We start from the raw sequence: 20460 nt of genomic DNA, 5'->3' as shown, positions 1-20460 counted from the left end.
TCCAAATCCCAGCTCTGCCACTGACCAGCTGTAAGACCCAGGCAAGCCACCTCCCTTCCCTGGGCCTGTTTCCCCTTCTGCAAAATAATATCGCCCGACAGGACTCGGCGGGGGGCGGGGGTATATAGTTAAATGAGGTAAGATAAGGTAAAGCAGTTCCCAGGGTGCCCGGCAGAGCAGGCCCTCAAAAGCCAGCAGCTGCTGTTGTTATAATTACCCACCACCACCCTGGAGTAATAGTGGAAAAGAACAAGGCCTTCTGGTCAAACTGACCTGGGTTCAAATCCCGACTCCGGCCCTCTCTGGCCACGGGACTTTGGACAACCAATGTCAAGTCTCTGCATCTTTGTTCTCCATGAATACAACGGGAATTACCAGTCTGTGGCTCAGAGCCTTAACCCGATGGAACGGGAAACGATGCAAAAAGCCGTTCTAAATGGCCACAGGTAGCGGTTTCCCTTCATTATCGTTATTCAGTACATGGGCCTCCTCTCCCGGAAGGAGCTCTACACCTCAGAAGGGCAGGGCGGGGCTTTTAGGCCTGCCCCCCAGTAAGCGAGAAAGCAGCCCCGTGCATGAAAGCACCGTGGGGTCTTTTCAGACCTCAGTCTCCATTTGTATGAAATGGGGGTGATGCACCTGTTGCTTCCGGCTGTTGAGAGGGTAGAAAGCTGATGAATTCCAGCACGTGGCACTCAGCAAGTGCTCACGGAAGGGTGGCCTGGCCCTTTCTCTACAGAGTTATGTGAGCCTGAAGTAGGTTCTCTCCCCTCCAGCTGGGAGGAGGGGCCCCACCCCACCCCACCCCGACTGCCAGGACCCCATCTGTACCTTCTCAATGACCCGATCCCCCCCGAAGCGCGTGACAAACTCAGCCGGGGAGGCCACGGTAAAGTCTCTGTGCAGGTCCACCTTCTTTAGTTCTCGGCCCTTCTTCACCAGGTGGAGTCCGGACATGCTGGGTCTGCAGAGGGAACAGGACAGACCCCGATGAGCCATGGAGCCTGGGATGCCAGCACCCATGAAGTCAACATCAACAGAGAAGTGGGAGCCCATCAGACCCCCTCTTGCTTTGTAGTCTCCACCAGGGACCTTGAAGCATTTCACAAGGAGACTCAAGAACCCAATACAGGAGTGAGCAGGAGCGATCCCTGGCGTGCCCCAAGCTGTACATTTCAAATCTTTAATCTCCAGTTAATTTTTACTTCATACGCTCCCAACTTAGAAACTCAAATAATACTGAAAAGCTTATGGGGAGGGGGTTGTGAACAGGGAGCAAGCCCACACAGTCTAACACTTTAGATTTGTCTTTCTTGCCCTTTTCTGCACACACATATCAAAAATTGGGGGGCTGAAAACAACAAAAAAAAGTGTGTAACTTCCAGGTGGTGGTTCCTTGCCCTCCCCCTCCAGAACCAGAGGAAATCACTTCTCTGGCATTTCCATCTCTCCACAGTCCTGAACAATGCATGAGTACCACCTTGTGTGACATCTTTTTTTTTGAGTTCATTTATTTATTTAGAGAGGCGGGAGGGGCAGAGAGAGAGGGAAAGAGAGAATCCCAAGTGGGGTCCATGCTGTCAGTGCAGAGCCTGATGCAGGACTTGAACCATGAGATCATGATCTGAGCCAAAATCAAGAGTCAAACATTTAACCTAGTGAGCCACCCAGGCATCCCTCTTATCAACGTTTTTTATATTGACTGTACATTGAAATCCTATTTATAGCAGCACTATTGACAATGGCCAAACTATGGAAAGAGCCCAAATGTCCATCGACAGATGAATGGGTAAAGAAGATGTGGAATGTACAATGGAATATTACTCGGCCATCAAAAAGAATTTGTAGGGGCGCCTGGGGGGCTCAGTCAGTTAAGCTCTGACTTCAGCTCAGGTCATGATCTCGTGGTCCGTGGGTTCGAGCCCCGCGTCAGGCTCAGTGCTGACAGCTCAGAGCCTGGAGCCTGTTTCAGGTTCTGTGTCTCCCTTTGTCTGCCCCTCCCCCACTTATGCTCGCTCACTCTCTCTCTTAAAAATAAGTAAAACATTAAAAAATAAACAAAAAAAAAGAATTTGTAACAACATGGATGGAACTAGGGTGTATTATGCTAAGCAAAATAAGCTAGTCACAGAAAGGCAAGTATCATATGATTTCACTCATACGTGGAATTTAAGATACAAAACAGATGAACATAGGGGAAGGGAAGCAAAAATAATATAAACACAGAGAAGAGAGACAAAACATAAGAGACTCTTAAATACAGAGAACAAACCAAAGGTTGCTGCGGGGGAGGAAGGGGGGCAATGGACTAAAAGAGTGATGGGGATTAAGAAGGGCACTTGTTGGAACGAGCACTGAGTGTTACATGTAAGTGATGAATCACTAAATTCTATTCCTGAAATTATTATTATACTATACAATAACTGACTTGGATTTAAATTAAAACAAATAAAAACTTAGTATAACTATAGCAAAAAAATAATAAAATACAGTAAACATATTGATTATAAAAAAAGAAATTCTGAAAAATATTTTCTGAGCCTTTGAGATTTTCGATATGTAGTTTTAAAGGCTGATATGACACATACTGTGTATACCTATGATTTTATACTTACATGATCTATAAAACAAAAATCCACAAAAAATATTATCTATATTATCTATCAAAAAGTATTATCTATTTTAGATAATATTAAGAAATATACTCAAATACATATCTTTCTACTTTTTTTTATGTTTATTTTTGAGAGAGAGACACAGAATGTGAGGGGGGGAGGGGCAGAGAGACGGGGAGACACAGAATCTGAAGCAGGCTCCAGGCTCCGAGCTGTCAGCACAGAGCCCGATGTGGGGCTCGAACTCAGGAACAGTGATAGCAGACCTGAGACGAAGTAGGACACTTAACCGACTGAGCCACCCAGGCGCCCCTCTTTTTACTTTTTAAAGTGACTATTAGAAATTAAATTACATGGGGTGCCTGGGTAGCTCAGTCGGTTGAGTGTCCGACTTCGGCTCAGGTCATGATCTCATGCTTCATGGGTTCAAGCCCCGCGTTGAGCTCGGTGCTGACAGCTCGGAGCCTGGAGCCTGCTTAGGATTCCATCTCCCTCTCTCCGTGCCCCTCTCCTGTTCGTGCTTTGTCTCTCTCTCAAAAATAAATAAACATTTAAAAAAAAAAAGAAAGAAATTAAATTACATGTGTAGCTTACATTATGTTTCTATTAGGCAGTGCTGATCTGGAGTACAGCTCCAAAATACGGCAAGAAAACCAGAGTTATGTGTCTTCCGTGTCTGAGTTTTGAGACACCGTCTATGGCCCTTGGATCTCGAGGGACGAGAATGAGAGCTCTTACTCAGCTGCCCCATCTGCTTCCCGTCCCCCAATCTCTCAACACAGGCATGCTGCACCCTGGCAGATTCAGTTCGTGGTGTTTCATGAATCCAGGATTATTCACAGATGAGGGCTGGGGTAGACCAGATGTGCCTTCCTACCGACCTTCCTTCCTCTTTCTTTCCTCTCTCTCTCTCCTTCCTGGAGACAGTGGGGTTTTCATTCACATAGCTCTTTTTAAAATTTTTTCTAACGTTTATTCATTTTTTGATAGAGAGACACAGAGCATGAACGGGGGAGGGGCAGAGAGAGAGGGAGACACAGAATCGGAAGCAGGCTCCAGGCTCCGAGCGGTCAGCCCAGAGCCCGACGCGGGGCTCGAACTCACGGACCGCGAGATCACGACCGGAGCCGAAGTCGGACGCTCAACTGACTGAGCCACCCAGGCGCCCCTCCTTCGCATAGCTCTTGCACCTGTTACTAATGCAGCCCACTAATTGCAGCTAATTGAGCAGCTCCTTTATTTTTCATTGGCAACATCCCTCCTGGAGGCCTCTGCTCTCTCCTCCCGTCCTGACTGCCGGTTCTCCAGACCCCCTTACCCAAGACTGTCATCCTGGGCCTTCTTTTGCTGACCTCCTCGGGATTCCTTTTGCCTCTCCTCGGGTCTGATCCCTCGTTTGGGGGAATCACACGGCTCCCTCTTTCTCCCTCGTTTTGTTGAGACATAGCGTCCGGTAGTTCATCTGATTAAAAAAAGGGTACCATGGCAGGACATGTGACGAGGACGTCCTCGCGTGCCTGTCCTCCTCCTCCCTGCACCAGGCTGCTTCATCACTACCGCCCTGGAGATTCCCTCTGATTCTATGCTGGATGTCAGTTTATTCTCTTGCTTCAGGGGGAGATCGCTAGCCTTCTCAAAAAAGGCGATGGGGAGTGGGGGCTGGGGGTGGTAAATGTGTCATCATCTGGCGTGGTCTGAAACTTCCTTCTGCTCTCACGTTTGACCCTAGCGTTTGGCCGTGTACAGAACTCTATCAGGGAAAACCTCCTTCCGAGTTTTGGAAGCCTTGCACCATCGTGTTGTGGCTTCCGAGGATGCTGGAACCGGAGCTGTTCTGATACTTGGATCCTTCGTGGGTGATCTGTGTTGTTCCACATCCAGAAGCTTATAGGGCCTTGTCTCTGTCTCCTGTAGTCTACAGTTTCACAGGGATGTGCTCAGGTGTGCATCTGCTTCCGTCAGTGGGGCTGTGCATCTATCAGGCTCCTTCAATGTGAAAACTCACATCCTGGAATTTATCTTCAAATATTTCCTTCAAATGATTTCCCTGCCTCCTTTTTCTCTATTCTTTCCAGAAGCCTTATCATCCGGATGCTGAAATTCTTAGACTGGCCGGCAAGTTTCTGTATCTTACCCCTCCCCTACTTCCCATCTCGTGTCTTCCACTTTCTGGGCAATTCCTTCAGCCTTCTCTCCTAACCCGCTGTTGTGTTTTTAAATTTGTTTTAATGGTTGGTTGTTTTTGAGAGAGACAGAGACAGAATGCGAGTGGGTCAGGGGCAGAGAGAGAGGGAGACCCAGGATCTGAGGCAGGCTGCAGGCCCCAGGCTCCGAGCTGTCAGCACAGAGCCGGATGAGGGGCTCGAACTCACGAGCTGTGAGATCATGACCTGAGCCGAAGTCAGACGCTCAACTGACTGAGCCACCCAGGGGCACCACCCACCACCCATCCCCCCCTCCCCGCCGCCGCTGTTGTGTTTTTACAACCAAGAGCTTGTTAATGACCAGCAGAGTTTCCTTTTCACGCATCCTATGCCTATGTGTGCAACATCCTCCCTGACTTCAGTGAGGGCAATAATAGCAGCTTTTTCACGTTCCCTTCTCCCGGCACGATTTCTGTTTCTTCCAAGTCTCTTGTGTCTCTCTGTTCGGGGCCTGCCTTCCATATGAGAAACTGTCCCCAACTGTTTGTTAAGCCTCAGTCACTTCCTCGTGGCGAAGAGCGAGAACCAAAGGGCTGACAGAAGGTACTGAGGTGAGGCTGGCAGACCCTGAGCTCCACGCTCGGGACCTTGGGGAGGGGGGCTGCTGTGTACCAGGGAACCCCAAGTACACTTAGAGTCGTCTTCTTTCAAGGGTCCAACTCTCAATTGGCCAGCAGCTGGGAAGAGGGGGGGTGGGGGGGTGAACGTGGCAGGAAGGTCTGGGATGGGGGGCAGGGAAGGTTTCAACACCTATAACCTATACGGACCCTGATCGTCGTGTTTGGATACAGGTCCCACACCCTCCACCGTGCCCATCGGTCCCCAGCGCCAAGACCCTCTACTTTTCCCTCTCCAGGGAACGAATTGCCTGCTTTCTGTGGGGGTGGGAGTGGACAACCCCTGCCAAGCAAAGCAGACAAGATCTGGGCATTTTGTACCCAATTCTTACGTTGGTACCTCCCCACCTTTACCCCCAGGCGCACAGGCACGTGATGCCACCAGTCCCTGCGCCTTTCAGGGTGCAGATCCAGTAAGTTCTCAGCCGTCCTCACGGCTGCTTTAGGACTCAGCCCTCTTGGTTCTGCTAAGCCAGTTACTGCTGGCTCACCTGCTTTGGGGCCTCCAAAATAGTATCGCTAATCTCCTGTCCTGCCAGCCTTGATGGTTTCCATCTCTTTAAAAAAAAAAAAAAAAAAAAAAGAATCTAGGGACGCCTGGGTGGCTCAGTCGGTTAAGCATCCGACTCTTGATTTCCATGTAGGTCAGGATCTCGTGGTTCATGAGATAGAGCCCCGTGTCAGGCTCTGTGCTGGCAGTGAAGAGTCTGCTTGGGATTCTCTCTCTCCCGCTCCCTCTCTCTGCCCTTCCCCTGCTTGCACTCTCTCTCTCAAAATAAATAAACTTAAAATAAATAAAATAAAATAAAATAAAATAAAATAAAATAAAATAAATAAAATAAAATAAGTAAATAAAATAAAATAAGTAAAATAAAATAAAATAAGTAAATAAAATAAAATAAGTAAAATAAAATAAAATAAGTAAAATAAAATAAAATAAGTAAAATAAAATAAAATAAGTAAAATAAAATAAATAAATAAAATAAAATAAAATAAAATAAATAAAATAAAATAAATAAAATAAAATAAATAAAATAAAATAAAATAAATAAAATAAAATAAAATAAATAAAATAAAACAAAATAAATAAAATAAAATAAAATAAAATAAATAAAATAAAATAAAATAAAATAAAATAAAATAAAATAAAATAAAATAAAATAAAATAAAATAAAAATCTCTTTTGCTGTCATTTAGTGGGAGGTTGACAGGACCTTCTCCTGGCTTGGAAGAGAATCAGGCGCGAATATTCAGTCCACTTTTGTAACGCAGCAATGGGACATTCATCTGCCAGGAATTAAGCCAGAAGTTAACCACCCACAGGTGTGTCCAGTGGCTGTGTCACCAGGCAGGGCGAGGGCAGGGATGAGTGGGTTCAGGGGACCAAACTTTTGGTGAAGAACTGATTGATCATGGGGCGCCTGGGTGGCTCAGTCGGTTAAGCGGCCGACTTCGGCTCAGGTCGTGATCTCGAGGTCCGTGAGTTCGAACCCCGCATCGGGCTCTGTGCTGACAGCTCAGAGCCTGGAGCCTGTTTCAGATTCTGTGTCTCCCTCTCTCTGACCCTCCCCCGTTCATGCTCTGTCTCTCTCTGTCTCAAAAATAAATAAACGTTAAAAAAAATTTTTTTTAAATAAATAAATAAACTGCAAGCAGCTTTTCTTCTAGAACCTCCTAGGGCTGAACTACTGAAACAAAACAGGACTTACAAGGGTACTTTGGAAGGGCAGATATTGTCTTGCCAATTACATCCCATCAATCAGCAAGGAGCTCAGTTTGTTTCCGATAACTTTATATATTTCCAAAAACAAGCAGATGTGGCCTGAGGGCCCTAACCTGCAGGCCTCTGATCTAGGGAAAGAGACGCCAAAATGGTGAGCAATTATGGGTGGTTTTCCCGCAGTGATAAAATTTTAAGCATATTTATTTTGAGAGAGACCGAAAGAGAGTGAGCGGGAGAGGGACAGAGAGAGGGAGAATTCCAAGCAGGCTTTGCGCTGTCACTGCGGTGACGCGGGCTCGAATTCATGAAACCGTGAGATCACAACTTGAGCCGAAATCAAGAGTCGAATGCCTAACCGACTGAGCCACCCAGGCGCCCCGATAAATTATTTTCAATAAGAAAAAAAAAAAAAGCTATGACTTTTGTTAACAGGGATGCTGAGCCCTAGCCATTCTGTCATCCACGGGGCAAGGCACTCAGTATCCTTAACTGTAAGATAAGGTTATTAACACGTACTTCACCAGGTTTAAAGGTTAATATATAGGAAGTAAAAAATGGCATCTGACATACAGTAAACTCTGTATTATCATTTCAGTGCAGTGAAGCCAAGAGGATCAGGGGCTGTTGACCTCCCAACCTCACCAGGAAACGCTTCAGCCACTCCTCTGCCCAGGGTCTGCTCCCCATCCATCCGCTCTCCCCGACCCCCCACTCTTATCTACAGCCTTCCCCGACTGGCTGGCTTCATCTTTTGGTTTCAGATAGTCTCAGACATCCCGTTTCCATGCACGCAAACACTAAAACTCTAGCAAACTGACCTAAAGCACAACAACAACAAAAAGTCATCCAGGAGAAGAACACCATTTTGGGGCCTGGAAAAACCATTCCCGGCCGCCATTTTGATTTCAAACATGGCGACAGAGCCCCGCCATCAGGTGGGTCGCGGCCCATCACAACTAACTAGGCGGGTGAACACACAATGCTGCCGGAGGGGCCTTGTTTCAGACCCAGTCTCCAGGCCAGTGGCTATTTTTATTCGTTTTGACAAAGTTGGAGGCCAACCAACATTGGCTCTGGAGGGCCGACCGTCAACCGGCATTTGTTCCAAGGCAAGTGTGAGGGCTGAAATATTCCAGGGTGACTTTGGAAATGGCTTCAGGTGCAATCAACTAGGCCACAGAGCTATCTGCCAAACACCAAACACAGTCAGCTGCTCAGGCACAAGACCAGGCAGAAAACACCCGCAGGGAAGGAATAAACATCTCAAGTGTCACTATGAATCAGACACAGGGGGCTTCTCACTGAATCCCCAGAGCCCCGTGCAGGGGAGGCCACCATTTCCTGCTCACAGTGAGGAAACTGAGGCTCCGAGAGGCCCGATGACCTCAAGTCACACAGACGGCAAGTGTGGGCTTCCAATCTGACTCTGACCTTCTGAATCTAAGTTTGAGGCAGGAAGATATTTAAGACAAATGGGAGTATCTCTATTGTCTGGACTTGAAAAAACAAGCACTTATATTTGAGAGGCGATGTGTATACCACTGGGTTCTCAGCTGGGGGCAGTTTTGTCCCCCGGAGACACATGGCCATGTTTGCAGACATTTTTTTGTGGTCACAATGAAGGAGGGGTGGCCATCTAGTAGGTAAAGGCCAGGGATGCTGCTGAATGTTCTAGGATGCTCCGAACAGCCCCTCACCGCAAAGAATTACAGGGCCCCACGCGTTAGCAGTGCCTCAGCTGAGAAACCCTAATGGTTTCTAATAGATCTAATCGTAGGTGAGAGCCATCCTTCTAGACTTTCAATGCAGAATTTACCATTCCTGACCTGTGTAATCCTGGGAAAGTTGCTTTAGCAGGTGTCTCTTAGTTCCCTCATAAGATGAAAATATTAACAACATTAATTGCGTCTCCTTGAGTGTGTGTTCAGGGTTCAGCACTAGGCCTTGCGGGCAGTAAAGACCTTAAGCTGAGGGGCCTCTCCACAGGGAAGCCATGGGAAGAGCCCAGTATGGGGCCACTGGGCCCTGACATCAACCAGCCCTTGCCTCCCTACCTCTCCTTTCTCTTTTGTAAAATAGGGATGGTAACTGCTGAGAGCCGATGACCTGATGGAAGTAAAGTCATTTACTTACTATTTTCACCAAGCAAGTAAGGAAGAAAGGACATTGCATGGCTTAGTAAAAGGCTGATAATTCTGAACTCATCTTTGGGCTCCCAGACACAGAGACCCTTGGAAATCTCTCAGGCCTCCTGTCCCCCTCCCCACCGGCCCAGTGCTTCCTGGGATGGCCACCTGGGCTAGGCCAGGCTGCCACATGCTTTTGTACCTCCCACAAGCGAATAATGGTTTTTACCTTTTTATTTATTTTCCATTTATTTTTTAACTGTTCATTTATTTTTTGAGTGCAAGCGAGGAAGGGGCAGAGAGAAGGGGACAGAGGATCTGAAGCGGGCTCTGTGCAGACAGCAGCGAGCCTGATGTGGGGCTCGAACTCACGAACCGGGAGATCATGACCCGAGCGGAAGTTGAATGCTCAACTGACCGAGCCACCCAGGTGCCCCTGGTTTTTACATTTTTAAATGGTTGAAAGAATCTTACTTTGTGACATGAGAAAATTACGTGAATTTTCAACCTCAGTGTCCATAAATACAGTGTGATTAGAATACAGTCAGGCCCTCTCAATCATGATGTATTATCTGTGGCTGCTGGGGCAGTAAATGGCAGAGCTGAGTATGTGTAACAGAGACCATATGACCACAAAAGCTGAAAATATTTACTATTTGGCCCTTGATGGAAACAGTTCACCAACTCTGAGTTAAGCGGTGCTTTTCGGCCCTGACTGTGCACTCCATCACGAGAAGCCTTAAAAACTGCTGATGTCTAGGCCCCACCTGGACTAATTACTCAGCATCCCCAGGATGGGAAGGATTGTTGGGGGTGGGGGGGTGGGGGGGAGTAGGGATCACCCAGGCATCTACATTTTCCAAAAGCACCACCCCCCCCCCCCCCCCGCAGGAAATTCTAACATGCAGGTGGGGGCGAGAACCACCAATCAACAACCCACATTTCAACCAGGCAGCTGGCCTTGGTTCTGAGCAGCATTCCCGTGGCAGCGAAGCCACTTGCAATGGGGGGATTCCAATTCTTGCAGGTTTATTCTTTCAGCTTAAGGTGGTTTCGATTCAATGTGATTCAAGATTCGTATGTTGAACTTTTGTGTAAATAGCCTTACAGATCAGGAAAAAAAAAAATGTATCCTTTGTAGGCCACATGGCCAGCTTTGGGCACACCGGAGGACTTGAGGGGTTTTGCCAGAGGGGTTAGATGGGGGTAGAAATGTGACTAACATGCTCTACAAAAAGTTCAGTGTACAACAAAGACCATGATCCAAACAGGGGACCGGTGCCCGTCTGCAGGCCCTTTGCCTTCAGCAATCCAAGGAGGGTCCCCCGAAAGGCTCTGTTATTCTGCTTTGCAGAGGGACCAGAGAACTTCAAGGTCAGCCTCCTTCCTGGGGCATGTCTCCTGCCCTCTCTGAACCCCCCAACCTTGAACCCAAACAACCAGGTCCTTCTGGCTCCAAGTGACCTCACTTCCCTGCACTAACTATCCAGCAACTGTTAATAAAGATCATGGGGTGGGCGGGGATGCATGGGGAGAAGTGGTTAAGGGTGATTTTTGTTCCTCCTTTTTGCTTATCTAGAATTTTCTGACTTTTCAACAACAAACAGAACGTGACTTTGGTAATTTTTTCAAGTGCAATAAAATGAAAACAAGAAATCAAGCAGGTGGGGCTAGGAAGCACTGGGGCACAGAAATGCCTGCACTAATTGCTCAGAAAATAACCTTAAATGGGATGCGCGCTCAGATGCACATTGATTCGCCCCGGGCTTCGCGATCATTTCCAAAGTCCTGCCTTCCGCAACCAAGGCTTCACCAAAGCAAAGGGGAGGAAGAGGAGGAAAGCGCGGACCCCCGCCAGCGGGTCCACCTTTGTGTTTCTGAGCGCCCCCTTCCAAACAACATCACCGCCAAATCCAGCCTCCCGGGTTTTGCAACGCAGTCTCCATCTCCCCAGCGGCCAAACTGAAGTCTGCATTTCTTTGGTGGGGGCGGGGAAGAGGAGGTGGAGCGAAGGGGTCACACAGCTTGTCTCTACTAGGGGCGGGGGGGACACGCTGCGTAAGTTTGCAAAAGATAACGGTCATTAGAATTGCAGGCTTACTTACTTTACTTTGCGATCAGGGAAACAGACCTTGCACTTGGCAGGACTCATATTGACCTGCCCGCCGACCAATCCCACCCGGCTCCTTCCGGAATGCCGAGCATGCACCCCTGGACCCCCTGAAGCGGACCCCGGTCCCGGGGCCCAGCAGGGCAGCCACAGGGAGGCGGAGGCGCGGTCCGAGAGCGGCTCGGGCCGGGTTGTGCTGCAACCTGCAGATGCCGGCCCAAGCGCTGAGCTTCCTCCATCCCGAAATGAGTCCTGCGCGCAAGTGTCCGGGGCGGACGCGCCCGCCGAGGCCCCGCCCCCAAGCGGACCCCTCCTCCCAGAAGGGTCCTGCCCCCTCACCGAGCCCCGCCCCCTATCCCCGCCGGCCAGGTCCCGCCCCCCCGCGCCGGCCAATCACGGAGCCACCGCTGACCTTGGGCGCCGGGAGTCGACGGCCGGAGATGTTAAAAAAAAAAAAAAAAAAAAAAAAACGCAAAAAACAAAAACCCTCTTGGCTGCTTTCCTACCCAGCTCGCCTGACTGGAGTAGAAGCGTTCCAGGATGGCACCCACTAGCTACTGGCAGCTGGGCAAAACTCACAAGTGCTTGAATACACCCGCTAGGGAAGTGGTGGAAAATATGGTTTATTTAAGATAGGAGTCAGGGGCGTCTGGGTGGCTCAGTCGGTTGAGAGCCCCACTCTTGATTTCGGCTCAGATCATGACCTCAGGGTTAGGGGGATACAGCCCTGCCTTGGGCTCTGAGCTGATGGTGTGGAGCCTGCTTGGGATTTTCTCTCTCCTCTCTCTGTCCTTCCCTTGCGCGCGCTCTCTCTCTCTCTCTGATAATAAATAAACCTTAAAATATGAGTCAGATGTCACCACAGTGCCTGGTAAAAGCCCCCTAAGTTAGGTCAACTTCTGGCTTCCAAGTTCCTGGTTTTGCTCATTCTTTCACCTCTATTCCCAGGGACAAGTTTGTTCCAGGTCCCTCTGTCCCCACGGAGAGCTCCCAACACACACTTCGGACCACATGGGTCACCTGGTAAAGTGAGTGCTTTCAAGGCAGGGAAGACCCCAGCTGCCCTGAGACCCTAAAAAGGCTTCTTTCTGGCTTCCAGCTATGGAATGAATGAGTCACAGGAATGAAAGGGACAGCATAAGGAATATAGTCGGTGATAGTGTAGTAGTGATGTATGGTGACAGATGGTGGCTACACTTGTGGTGAGCAGAGCATAACTATATAGACTTGTCTAATCACTATGTCCTACACCTGAAACGAATGCAACATTGTGTGTCAGCCACACTCAAATGAATACATCTTTTCTTAAAAAAATAAGCTTTCTGCTAAGACCAGCATACCCTGAGTGCTCTCTTGTGCCTTTGTCTTATTTAATAGCGATCCTATTGTTTTTATTTTTTTTTTCATTGTAAGTTTATTTATGTTTGAGAGAGAGAGAGAGAGAAGAGAGCACTAGTGGGGTAGGGGAAGAGAAAAGAGGGGAGAGAGAGAATCCCAAGCAGGCTCTGAGTCCGACGCGGGACTCAAACTCATGAACCGTGAGATCCTGACCTGAGCTGAAATCAAGAGTGGGATTCTTGGGGCGCGCCTGGGTGGCTCAGTCGGTTAAGCGTCCGACTTCGGCTCAGGTCATGATCTTGCGGTCTGTGAGTTCGAGCCCCGCATCAGGCTCTGTGCTGACGGCTTGGAGCCTGTTTCAGATTCTGTGTCTCCCTCTCTCTCTGCCCCTCCCCCGTTCATGCTCTGTCTCTCCCTACCTCAAAAATAAATAAACGCTAAAAAAAATAAAATAAAATAAATTTTAAAAAAAGAGTGGGATTCTTCATGGACTGAGCCACCCGGGTGCCCAACAATCCTATCGTTTTTATTTCCATAATGCAGATAAGGAAACACGACCCAGAGATGTACATTTCCTAAGGGTGACAGAGCTGGAGCCTTGAACCCACGCAAACTGATTCCAGGTAGAATAAATGAATGAATACTTCTCCAAGTAGTTGTCATAAGTTAAAAGGACCCAAAACACTGCCTACAAAATCTTGCAATGATAATAAATGTAGCCCACGTTCACAGCAAAGCAAGAAGCCAAAAACTAATGGAAACGTTTGCAAATATGGCCACAATGGCAGCAGTGACCTCTCCTAGGAGCTGTAGAAGCAGCCCTGCCTGAGGACACCAGTTTGCTGTGCTCTAGCCGGATATCAACTGTTTCAACAAGGGGATTAAGAAATAAATACATAAAACAGGTGAACACAATTCTCAGCTCTTCAGAATTTCTAGAATGTTCTCCACGGCCTTGTCTTTCCTTCCTCCAAAACAAACTCCACCTTAGGCTGGTGCATTTTTTTAAAGTTTCAAACCAGCCCCCTCCCCCCTGCAAATCCATCCCCGACATGACCCAAATGTAATATATTCCCCTCAAAATAGGGAAAACAATTAAAATCAGGAAATGAAAGTATTTCAAAAGACCCCAAGTCAGTAAGGATCAAGTGGGAAAGAGCTGGAATCGGTTTACTTGCATCGCTCTGGATTTTTATCCTCTAGTGACAAAACCCCAACACCTGTTGGACATCGTGGTGATGCTAACTTCTCCGCCGACCCAGCCCGAGAGACGTCATAACACAGCTCGCTTTCACGTGGGGGCTCTCAAGAAAAGGATTTCACTTAGATGTCCGCGCTTGGCACGTCATCAGAGTGATAACGACTTGGGTTTTTCTCTGCCTGCCTTATTAGGGAAGAGACGATCGGAAGGAAAGAATAACACACGCCCCTATGCTCGGTACCCGCCTTTATACAAACATCTCCTCTAAACAATTGTCACTGTGCTTTCGATGACAGTTCAAACTTGGCTGTAGATGCAGTCTCGTGTTACAAGCCCTTCTGCTCAGGCTCATCAGAGGCTAAATTTAACTTGTTGGTATGGCAGAGGGAAAAGCCAGGTCAATGGCGAAAGGCACACGCAAAAACAAGAAATGGTACACGTACAAGTGACTAGCAGCACAGTGGAAATTCCGGAGCCGTGAGCGGCCTCAAGCCTGGCCCTGTGCCCTCTGTGACCCCGAGCAAACCTCTTCTCTCCACTTCATCTGTAAAACCATCCATATACCAAGTGCGTTCATTCAGACAAAAACAAAATAATGCCCTGGGGCATTAACCTGGAGGGCTCAGTCCGTTAAGCGTCTGACTTCAGCTCAGGTCTTGATCTCATGGTTCGTGAGTTCAAGTCCCACTGACAGCACAGAGCCCGCTTCGGATCCTCTGTCCTTCCCTCTCTCTGCCCCTCCCCTGCTCCCCTGCATGTGAGTGCAAGCTCTCTCTCTCTCTCTCAAAAATAAAGAAACATTAACAAAATAATTTAAAATAATCCCTTTCAATATGTGATGGAGGAAATGTTCCATTAAGCATAGAGCAGAAGTGAAAGATTTTTCTAAATTAAGATACAGACGGGGCCCCTGGGTGGCTCAGTCTGTTGAACATCCGACTCTTGATTTCAGTTCAGGTCACGATCTCACAGTTTGTGGGACTGGGCCCACATTGGGCTCTGTGCTGACAGTGCAGAGCCTGCTTAAGATTCTCTCTCTCTCTCTCTCTCTCTCTCTCTCTCTCTCTCTCTCTCTCTCTCCCCCCCTCTCTCTCTGCCCTTTCCCTGCTTGTTCTCACTCTGTCTCTCAAAATAAATAAATAAACTTAAGGGGTGCCTGGGTGGCACAGTTGGTTAAGTGTCCAACCTCGGCACAGGTTACAATCTCACCATTTGTGGGTTCAAGCCCCATGTCAGGCTCTGGGCTGACAGCTCAGAGCCTGGAGCCTGCTTTGGATTCTGTGTCTCCCTCTCTCTCTGTCCCGCCCCCGCTTGCACCCTGTCTCTCTCTCTCAGAAATAAACATTAAAATTTTTTTCATTATAAAAAAATAAACTTTAAAAAAATAAAAATAAAAATAAAGCGGGATCCAGATATTTAAGAGAGAGAGAAAGGAATGTTTAGTTTCTCTGGATCCTGTATTAATAGCCAGCCTCTTCCGAAACTCAATATCCAGTCCACCAATGAAACAATGTGAAAACAGAGACCCCCTTCCCCCGACCCTCCCAGAAAACATCTTAGGAGCTAAAAAGAGTTGAAAACGGGGTTTCTGCCAGCCTCCCCCTAAATCAATAAAGGAATAAGTAAATTAAAACATTATCAAAAGATCCATGGCATTTCACTGAGGGACAAATAACAAATATTTATAGACAATTTAAAGTTTTATGACCTGCTCGCTACTTGGAGCAGAGGAAAAGAGATACGGAGGGGAGATCATGAGCAGGAAGGATCTGGAAGAGGCCCGATGCAAGCCCACCCAGGACGTTATCTGGGACAGAAGTGCAGCAAGGTCCCAGGTGTCAGGGTGCTCGCCTGTGGTGTCCCTTCACTGCGGTCCAGACCCCACCGACCCACACTCGCCTCCCTGGGCTCTGCGGTCTGTCTTGAGAAGCCTCTCTTGAACTCAGCACTCCCACCAGGGAAGTGAGTGGTTGGGAAAGCACCCTGTGGACTGCCTTGTGTTCTACCATTTTGTTGGGGACACTTCGCCTGCCCCCCTCCACTTCCTCCCCTGCGGACACAGGCTGCTATACCTTAAGGATGTGCGCCCGGAGGGGCCTGGGAAGAGCCATGGCCACAGGCGAGAGCTTTGGAAGATGCCCATTCAGTGGCCGGCCCCCGAGGCAGCCCCTGGGCCACCCACACCCGCCACTCCTTCTCCCGTGATCTCAGCACACTTGTGAGGTAGACACCAGCATTGCCCCGCTTCGACGGAGAAGGAAATTGCAGCTGAGAGAGCTCATGGGACTGGTCTGAGATCCGAAGCCAGACCTGTCTGCCTGCGGGGCCTGGGCCCTTGCTATGACCACTGTGCTTGGCACCCAATGACAGTGATCATGCCATGGCACTGTGGGCTCACAGTAGCTCAGCTAAGCGTGGCACCGGGCCTGTGAGGTAGGCAGCACTGTGACCTCGTTCTGGAGGATGCTGAGGCACAGAAAGGTTAACGGCTCGGCCCCGGGGGCACTTGACAGCTGAGTGGAGGAGAAAGCATGCGCAGTGGGAAGTTCTCTGCCCACGATGGGAAGTTCTCTGGGCTAGTGGCCTCGTAGGCTCCTTCCTGGCCTGGCCTGGCCTGGCCTCTCTGAGGCCATCTGAGCATCCACAGTGCCTGCACAGAGCCCGGCAACCAGCAGGCCTATGATAAATGCTCCCAAGCCCATGAATGGATGGGACAAACCTTAGCTTTTCCACTGGACCGTTTCATCTCTGAGTTTGTCCTAATGTTTACCTAGGAGGACCCAGACCATCCATGGGCAACCGGCCCAGGAGAAAATGGTTCGAAATTAACAAACTTTCCCCAAGCTCTCTTCCCCCCTCCCCCCCCCCCACCTCCGTTCTTCCAGCACCGCCCCCCTGCCCCCCACCATGCACCGGCTCCACACACAAAGAAACAAAAGCAAAGGCTGCTGGGGCCACAAAGGATCTCAGAGCATCCAGTCCAGCCCCCTGAGAGGGTAGGTGACATCCTCAAGGTCACAGAGCTTAATGGCTGCCTCCCCTGCCTCATTCTTCTCACTAAGGCCAAGAACGGGTTAGGAGGAGGGTGGAGGCATCTCTGCTGGAGCCCAGGTTAAGCATCAATACCGGGAGTTCGCAGACTCCCTGCTTTCTGACCTGCACCTGCTGAGGGTCCGGGCTCGAATGGCACTGAGGGCCTATGATTATCTCTGATAGAGATATCAGAGACCTCTGACAGACCCCTGAGGGTCAGGGCTTCAGCTTTTGATCTAGGAAGTGGGATGACTGGTTCACTTCCCCCCCCCCCAATATTTTTATAAGGTTTTATTATTAAACATTGTTCACACTTGTTGTAACAATATCTACAGCAAAAAGTCAGAAAACACAGAAGAAAATTTAAATGACTCATAATTGCACCATATAAAAACAATGATTATTAACTATTTTGACACATTCCTTATAGACTTTCCAGCCACACACACACACACACACACACACACACACACACATACACATGCACACAAACATTAAGCACCCTCATTTTCTGTGCTTACTAATTGGGCAGAAATCTAAGCACATTACATTCATGTGTCCACAATCCCTTATCTGAAACTCCCAGGACTCAATATGCTTTGGAATTTGGGAACTTTTTTGGGGGGTGATGGTAAAGCTTTACATGATACGTTTTCATGTTACTATTTCAGCAGCAGAAGCCATGAATATTCACAAAATGGGATAAATAAACACTACAAACAACTTTACATCTATTCAAGGTGGATTTTGCTGCTAAATGAGTTCACCACCAACTAATGAATTTCCAGGTCGTAAGTTTATTTTTTTTTTTAAGTTTATTTATTTATTTTGAGAGAGAGACAGACAGAATCCTAAGCAGGCTCCACACTCAGCACAGAGCTTGACACAGAGCTCAATCTCATGAACTGTAAGATCGTGACCTGAGCCAAAAGCAAGAGCGGGACGTTTAACTGAGTCACCCAGGCGCCCCCTGGGTCATAACTTTAATTTTCAGGACTACAGTTGTGCAATCCTGAACCTGTCCTATCCCACCCATTCAGTCTACACACGCACCCACAGGAGAGAAGTATCAGGGCAGCAGTGCTCTGAACGGGCATCTTACCCCAGACCCACTGTATACTAATCACATTGCCACTGTTGACCAAAGTCAACAGAACCTTCATTTCACAGCACGTGAGCATTTTGTCACTTGTAATGTTCTCACCAGCTTTGTTCTCTAAGGGTTGCGTGGGAAGTCCGCCATCTGGGGACTATTTCCAAGTCCAGAGAAAAGCCAAGTCCCAACACCTGGCCTGAGATGAACCCAAAAGGGAAGATGAGGAGGGGACTTGAACAGACAGCACGAAGTCACCGGGTCCATAATCTCAGCCGGCCCTTGCCAGCTGGGAAGATGGGAGGGAACAGGGAGATTGTACAACCATATTAAATGCAGAAGAAAAATTAGGGCTTAACCATGGAACTAGTCTACAAAATCATACGATTTACACAAAAAAGAGTTTTATGAAAACAAAAATGCTATTGCTGCTGAAAGCAACAGCAAAGTGTCTATTCATCCATCCATCCATCCATCCATCCATTTATTCCTTCCTTCCCACTTTTCTTCCTTCCTCCCTTCCTTCCTTCCTTCCTTCCTTCCTTCCTTCCTTCCTTCCTTCCTTCCTTCCTTCCCAGATTCATTCATGAAGTGTTTTGCACGCCCCAGGAATGCAGAATTCTGTCTTTGGCAAGCCTAGGTTCCTCACTGAATTCATGCATTTAGCAAATATTTATTCAGAGTCTACCATGAACCCACACTAGGCTAGTCGGTGGGGAAAACTGGAGACCTACGTGGCACCATTTTCATGGACCTTGCCCTCAGTGCAGGAGACAGGTAACAACCAAGTCAACACAAGGAAATTAATGACATAATCTTCAGGAATGATTATGAGTTGTGAAAACATATCAGAGCAATCAATCAAGAAACGGGGGCACATGGGGAATGCTTGGGGACAGGGAACACCCTTCAGAAGAGGTGACTTCGGGGGTGCCTGAGTGGCTTAGTCAGTTAAGTATCCAACACCATCTCGGCTCAGGTCATGATCTCATGGTTTGTGAGTTCGAGCCCCCAGTCGGGCTCTGTGCTGACAGTGTGGAGCCTGCTTGGGATTCTCTTTCTCTCCCTCTGTCTCTGCCCCTCCCGCACTCACTCTCTCTCCCTCAAAATAAATAAATAAACTTAAAAAAAAAAGCAGAAGAGGTGACTTTGGTGGGCAGGCAGGACAGGCTACAGGATTCACAGGGCCCAGTGCAAAATGAAAACATGGAACCCTTGTTGAAAAGTTATTAAGAATTTCAAGAGGGTCACATGCCTTGAAGTAGGTCCTGGGGGGAGGTGTAAGGAAACGGTGGCAGGGGGAGGGGGGTGTGGAGGAGGGAATGGGGGCCATTTCAGTTCAGAGGGAACAGCAAATGTGAGTTTTCTGGGATGGCGAGGGCACAGGGGGAAGACAAAGACTATCTGAGATCATTCAAAAAGAGCTCCTCCCACGCCACAGAATTAAACATGTGCCGTTTCTCTACCCAGTCTCCTGGCTGGTGGCCTGGCAGGAAGACGCCAGCATGGGCCACAAGGTGACCTCTGGAGCGACACAGAGGTCACACGGTCTGTGAAGAACCTGTTACCAGCAGGGAAGATCCGCAGACCTATCAATGCCTTTGCTGTGGCTTCTGCCTGAGTGTAGCCCCTTGGAATAAACCACCCCCCGCCCCAGTCTTAGGTTTCTGTCTGCGAAATGGGAAGGTTGGAAGGACTAGCAAAAAAAAATAAAATAAAACCCCTACTCCCTACCTCCATTTTGCAGAAACAGAGCCCCGGAAGGTTAGGGGATTTGCCTGAGGGTGCAGATTATTTAGCAGCTGACCGGGAAAGAATAATATTAATAAAGGGAACTCCCCGGACTCCAGCAGGGGCACTTTACCCACACATTGGCCTTCTCTAAGTCAGGCTTCATTTCCTCACCCCTCCAGCTGGTTGCAGGCCACCTGCCCACATCTGAACGTGGCCTGGGCTTTTGACCTGGGGGCCCCGGGGAAGAGGCATGACCACCCTGTGGAAGAGGGAGAGCACAGCAGTGGCTCTCTGCAAAGCAACACTCTGAAGGGTTTTGGGGGGGAGGGGGGTGGGAGGCTCCCCCCTGAATATTTCTTCAGAGTTGACCCAAGATGGACCAACGGATGTGAGCAAAAGGGTCAACAGTAGCCAGGGCGGGGTGGCGGGGGGGGCGGGTGGGCACCACGGATCTGAGCCCTGGTTTTCTCATCTGTAAAATGGGGACCCACCGCCAGCCTTGTGCTGTTGTTCTAAGGGATCAATGGATAATTTATATAAACTGTGAAGTGGTGGGTGAAGTGGGTGTTGGGGGGACAAAGAGCAAGCCACAGGGAGGAGCTATGAAGGAATCGGGGGCTTATTAAGTACCTACTATGTACCGGTCTTTGCATACGTTACAATCGT

The 20460-nt window shown here is 48.6% G+C and overlaps 1 protein-coding gene across 11 annotated transcripts in view; it reads right to left on the bottom strand.

Annotated features, from left to right (window-relative positions):
• Nucleotides 1-20460, bottom strand: part of ACACB (acetyl-CoA carboxylase beta) — a 122081-nt gene that overhangs the window by 78613 nt on the left and 23008 nt on the right. For 7 of the 11 annotated variants that reach the window (XR_008291748.1, XR_008291747.1, XM_053206199.1 and 4 more), the window contains exon 3: nucleotides 832-964. Coding sequence is in view for 8 of the 11 variants with exons in the window: in XM_053206199.1 (XP_053062174.1) it covers nucleotides 832-964 (133 nt within the window). In the remaining 3 variants the exon portion in view is untranslated. Of the gene's footprint in view, nucleotides 1-831; nucleotides 965-11390; nucleotides 11678-16006; nucleotides 16763-20460 lie in introns of those variants that run through there. The other 4 variants (XM_027044027.2, XM_027044028.2, XM_053206200.1 and 1 more) reach the window with 4 other exon arrangements.

Source organism: Acinonyx jubatus, chromosome D3 (assembly GCF_027475565.1).
Source record: "Acinonyx jubatus isolate Ajub_Pintada_27869175 chromosome D3, VMU_Ajub_asm_v1.0, whole genome shotgun sequence".
NCBI classification, from domain to species: Eukaryota; Metazoa; Chordata; class Mammalia; order Carnivora; family Felidae; genus Acinonyx; species Acinonyx jubatus.
This window is presented reverse-complemented; position numbering and strand designations above follow the sequence as displayed.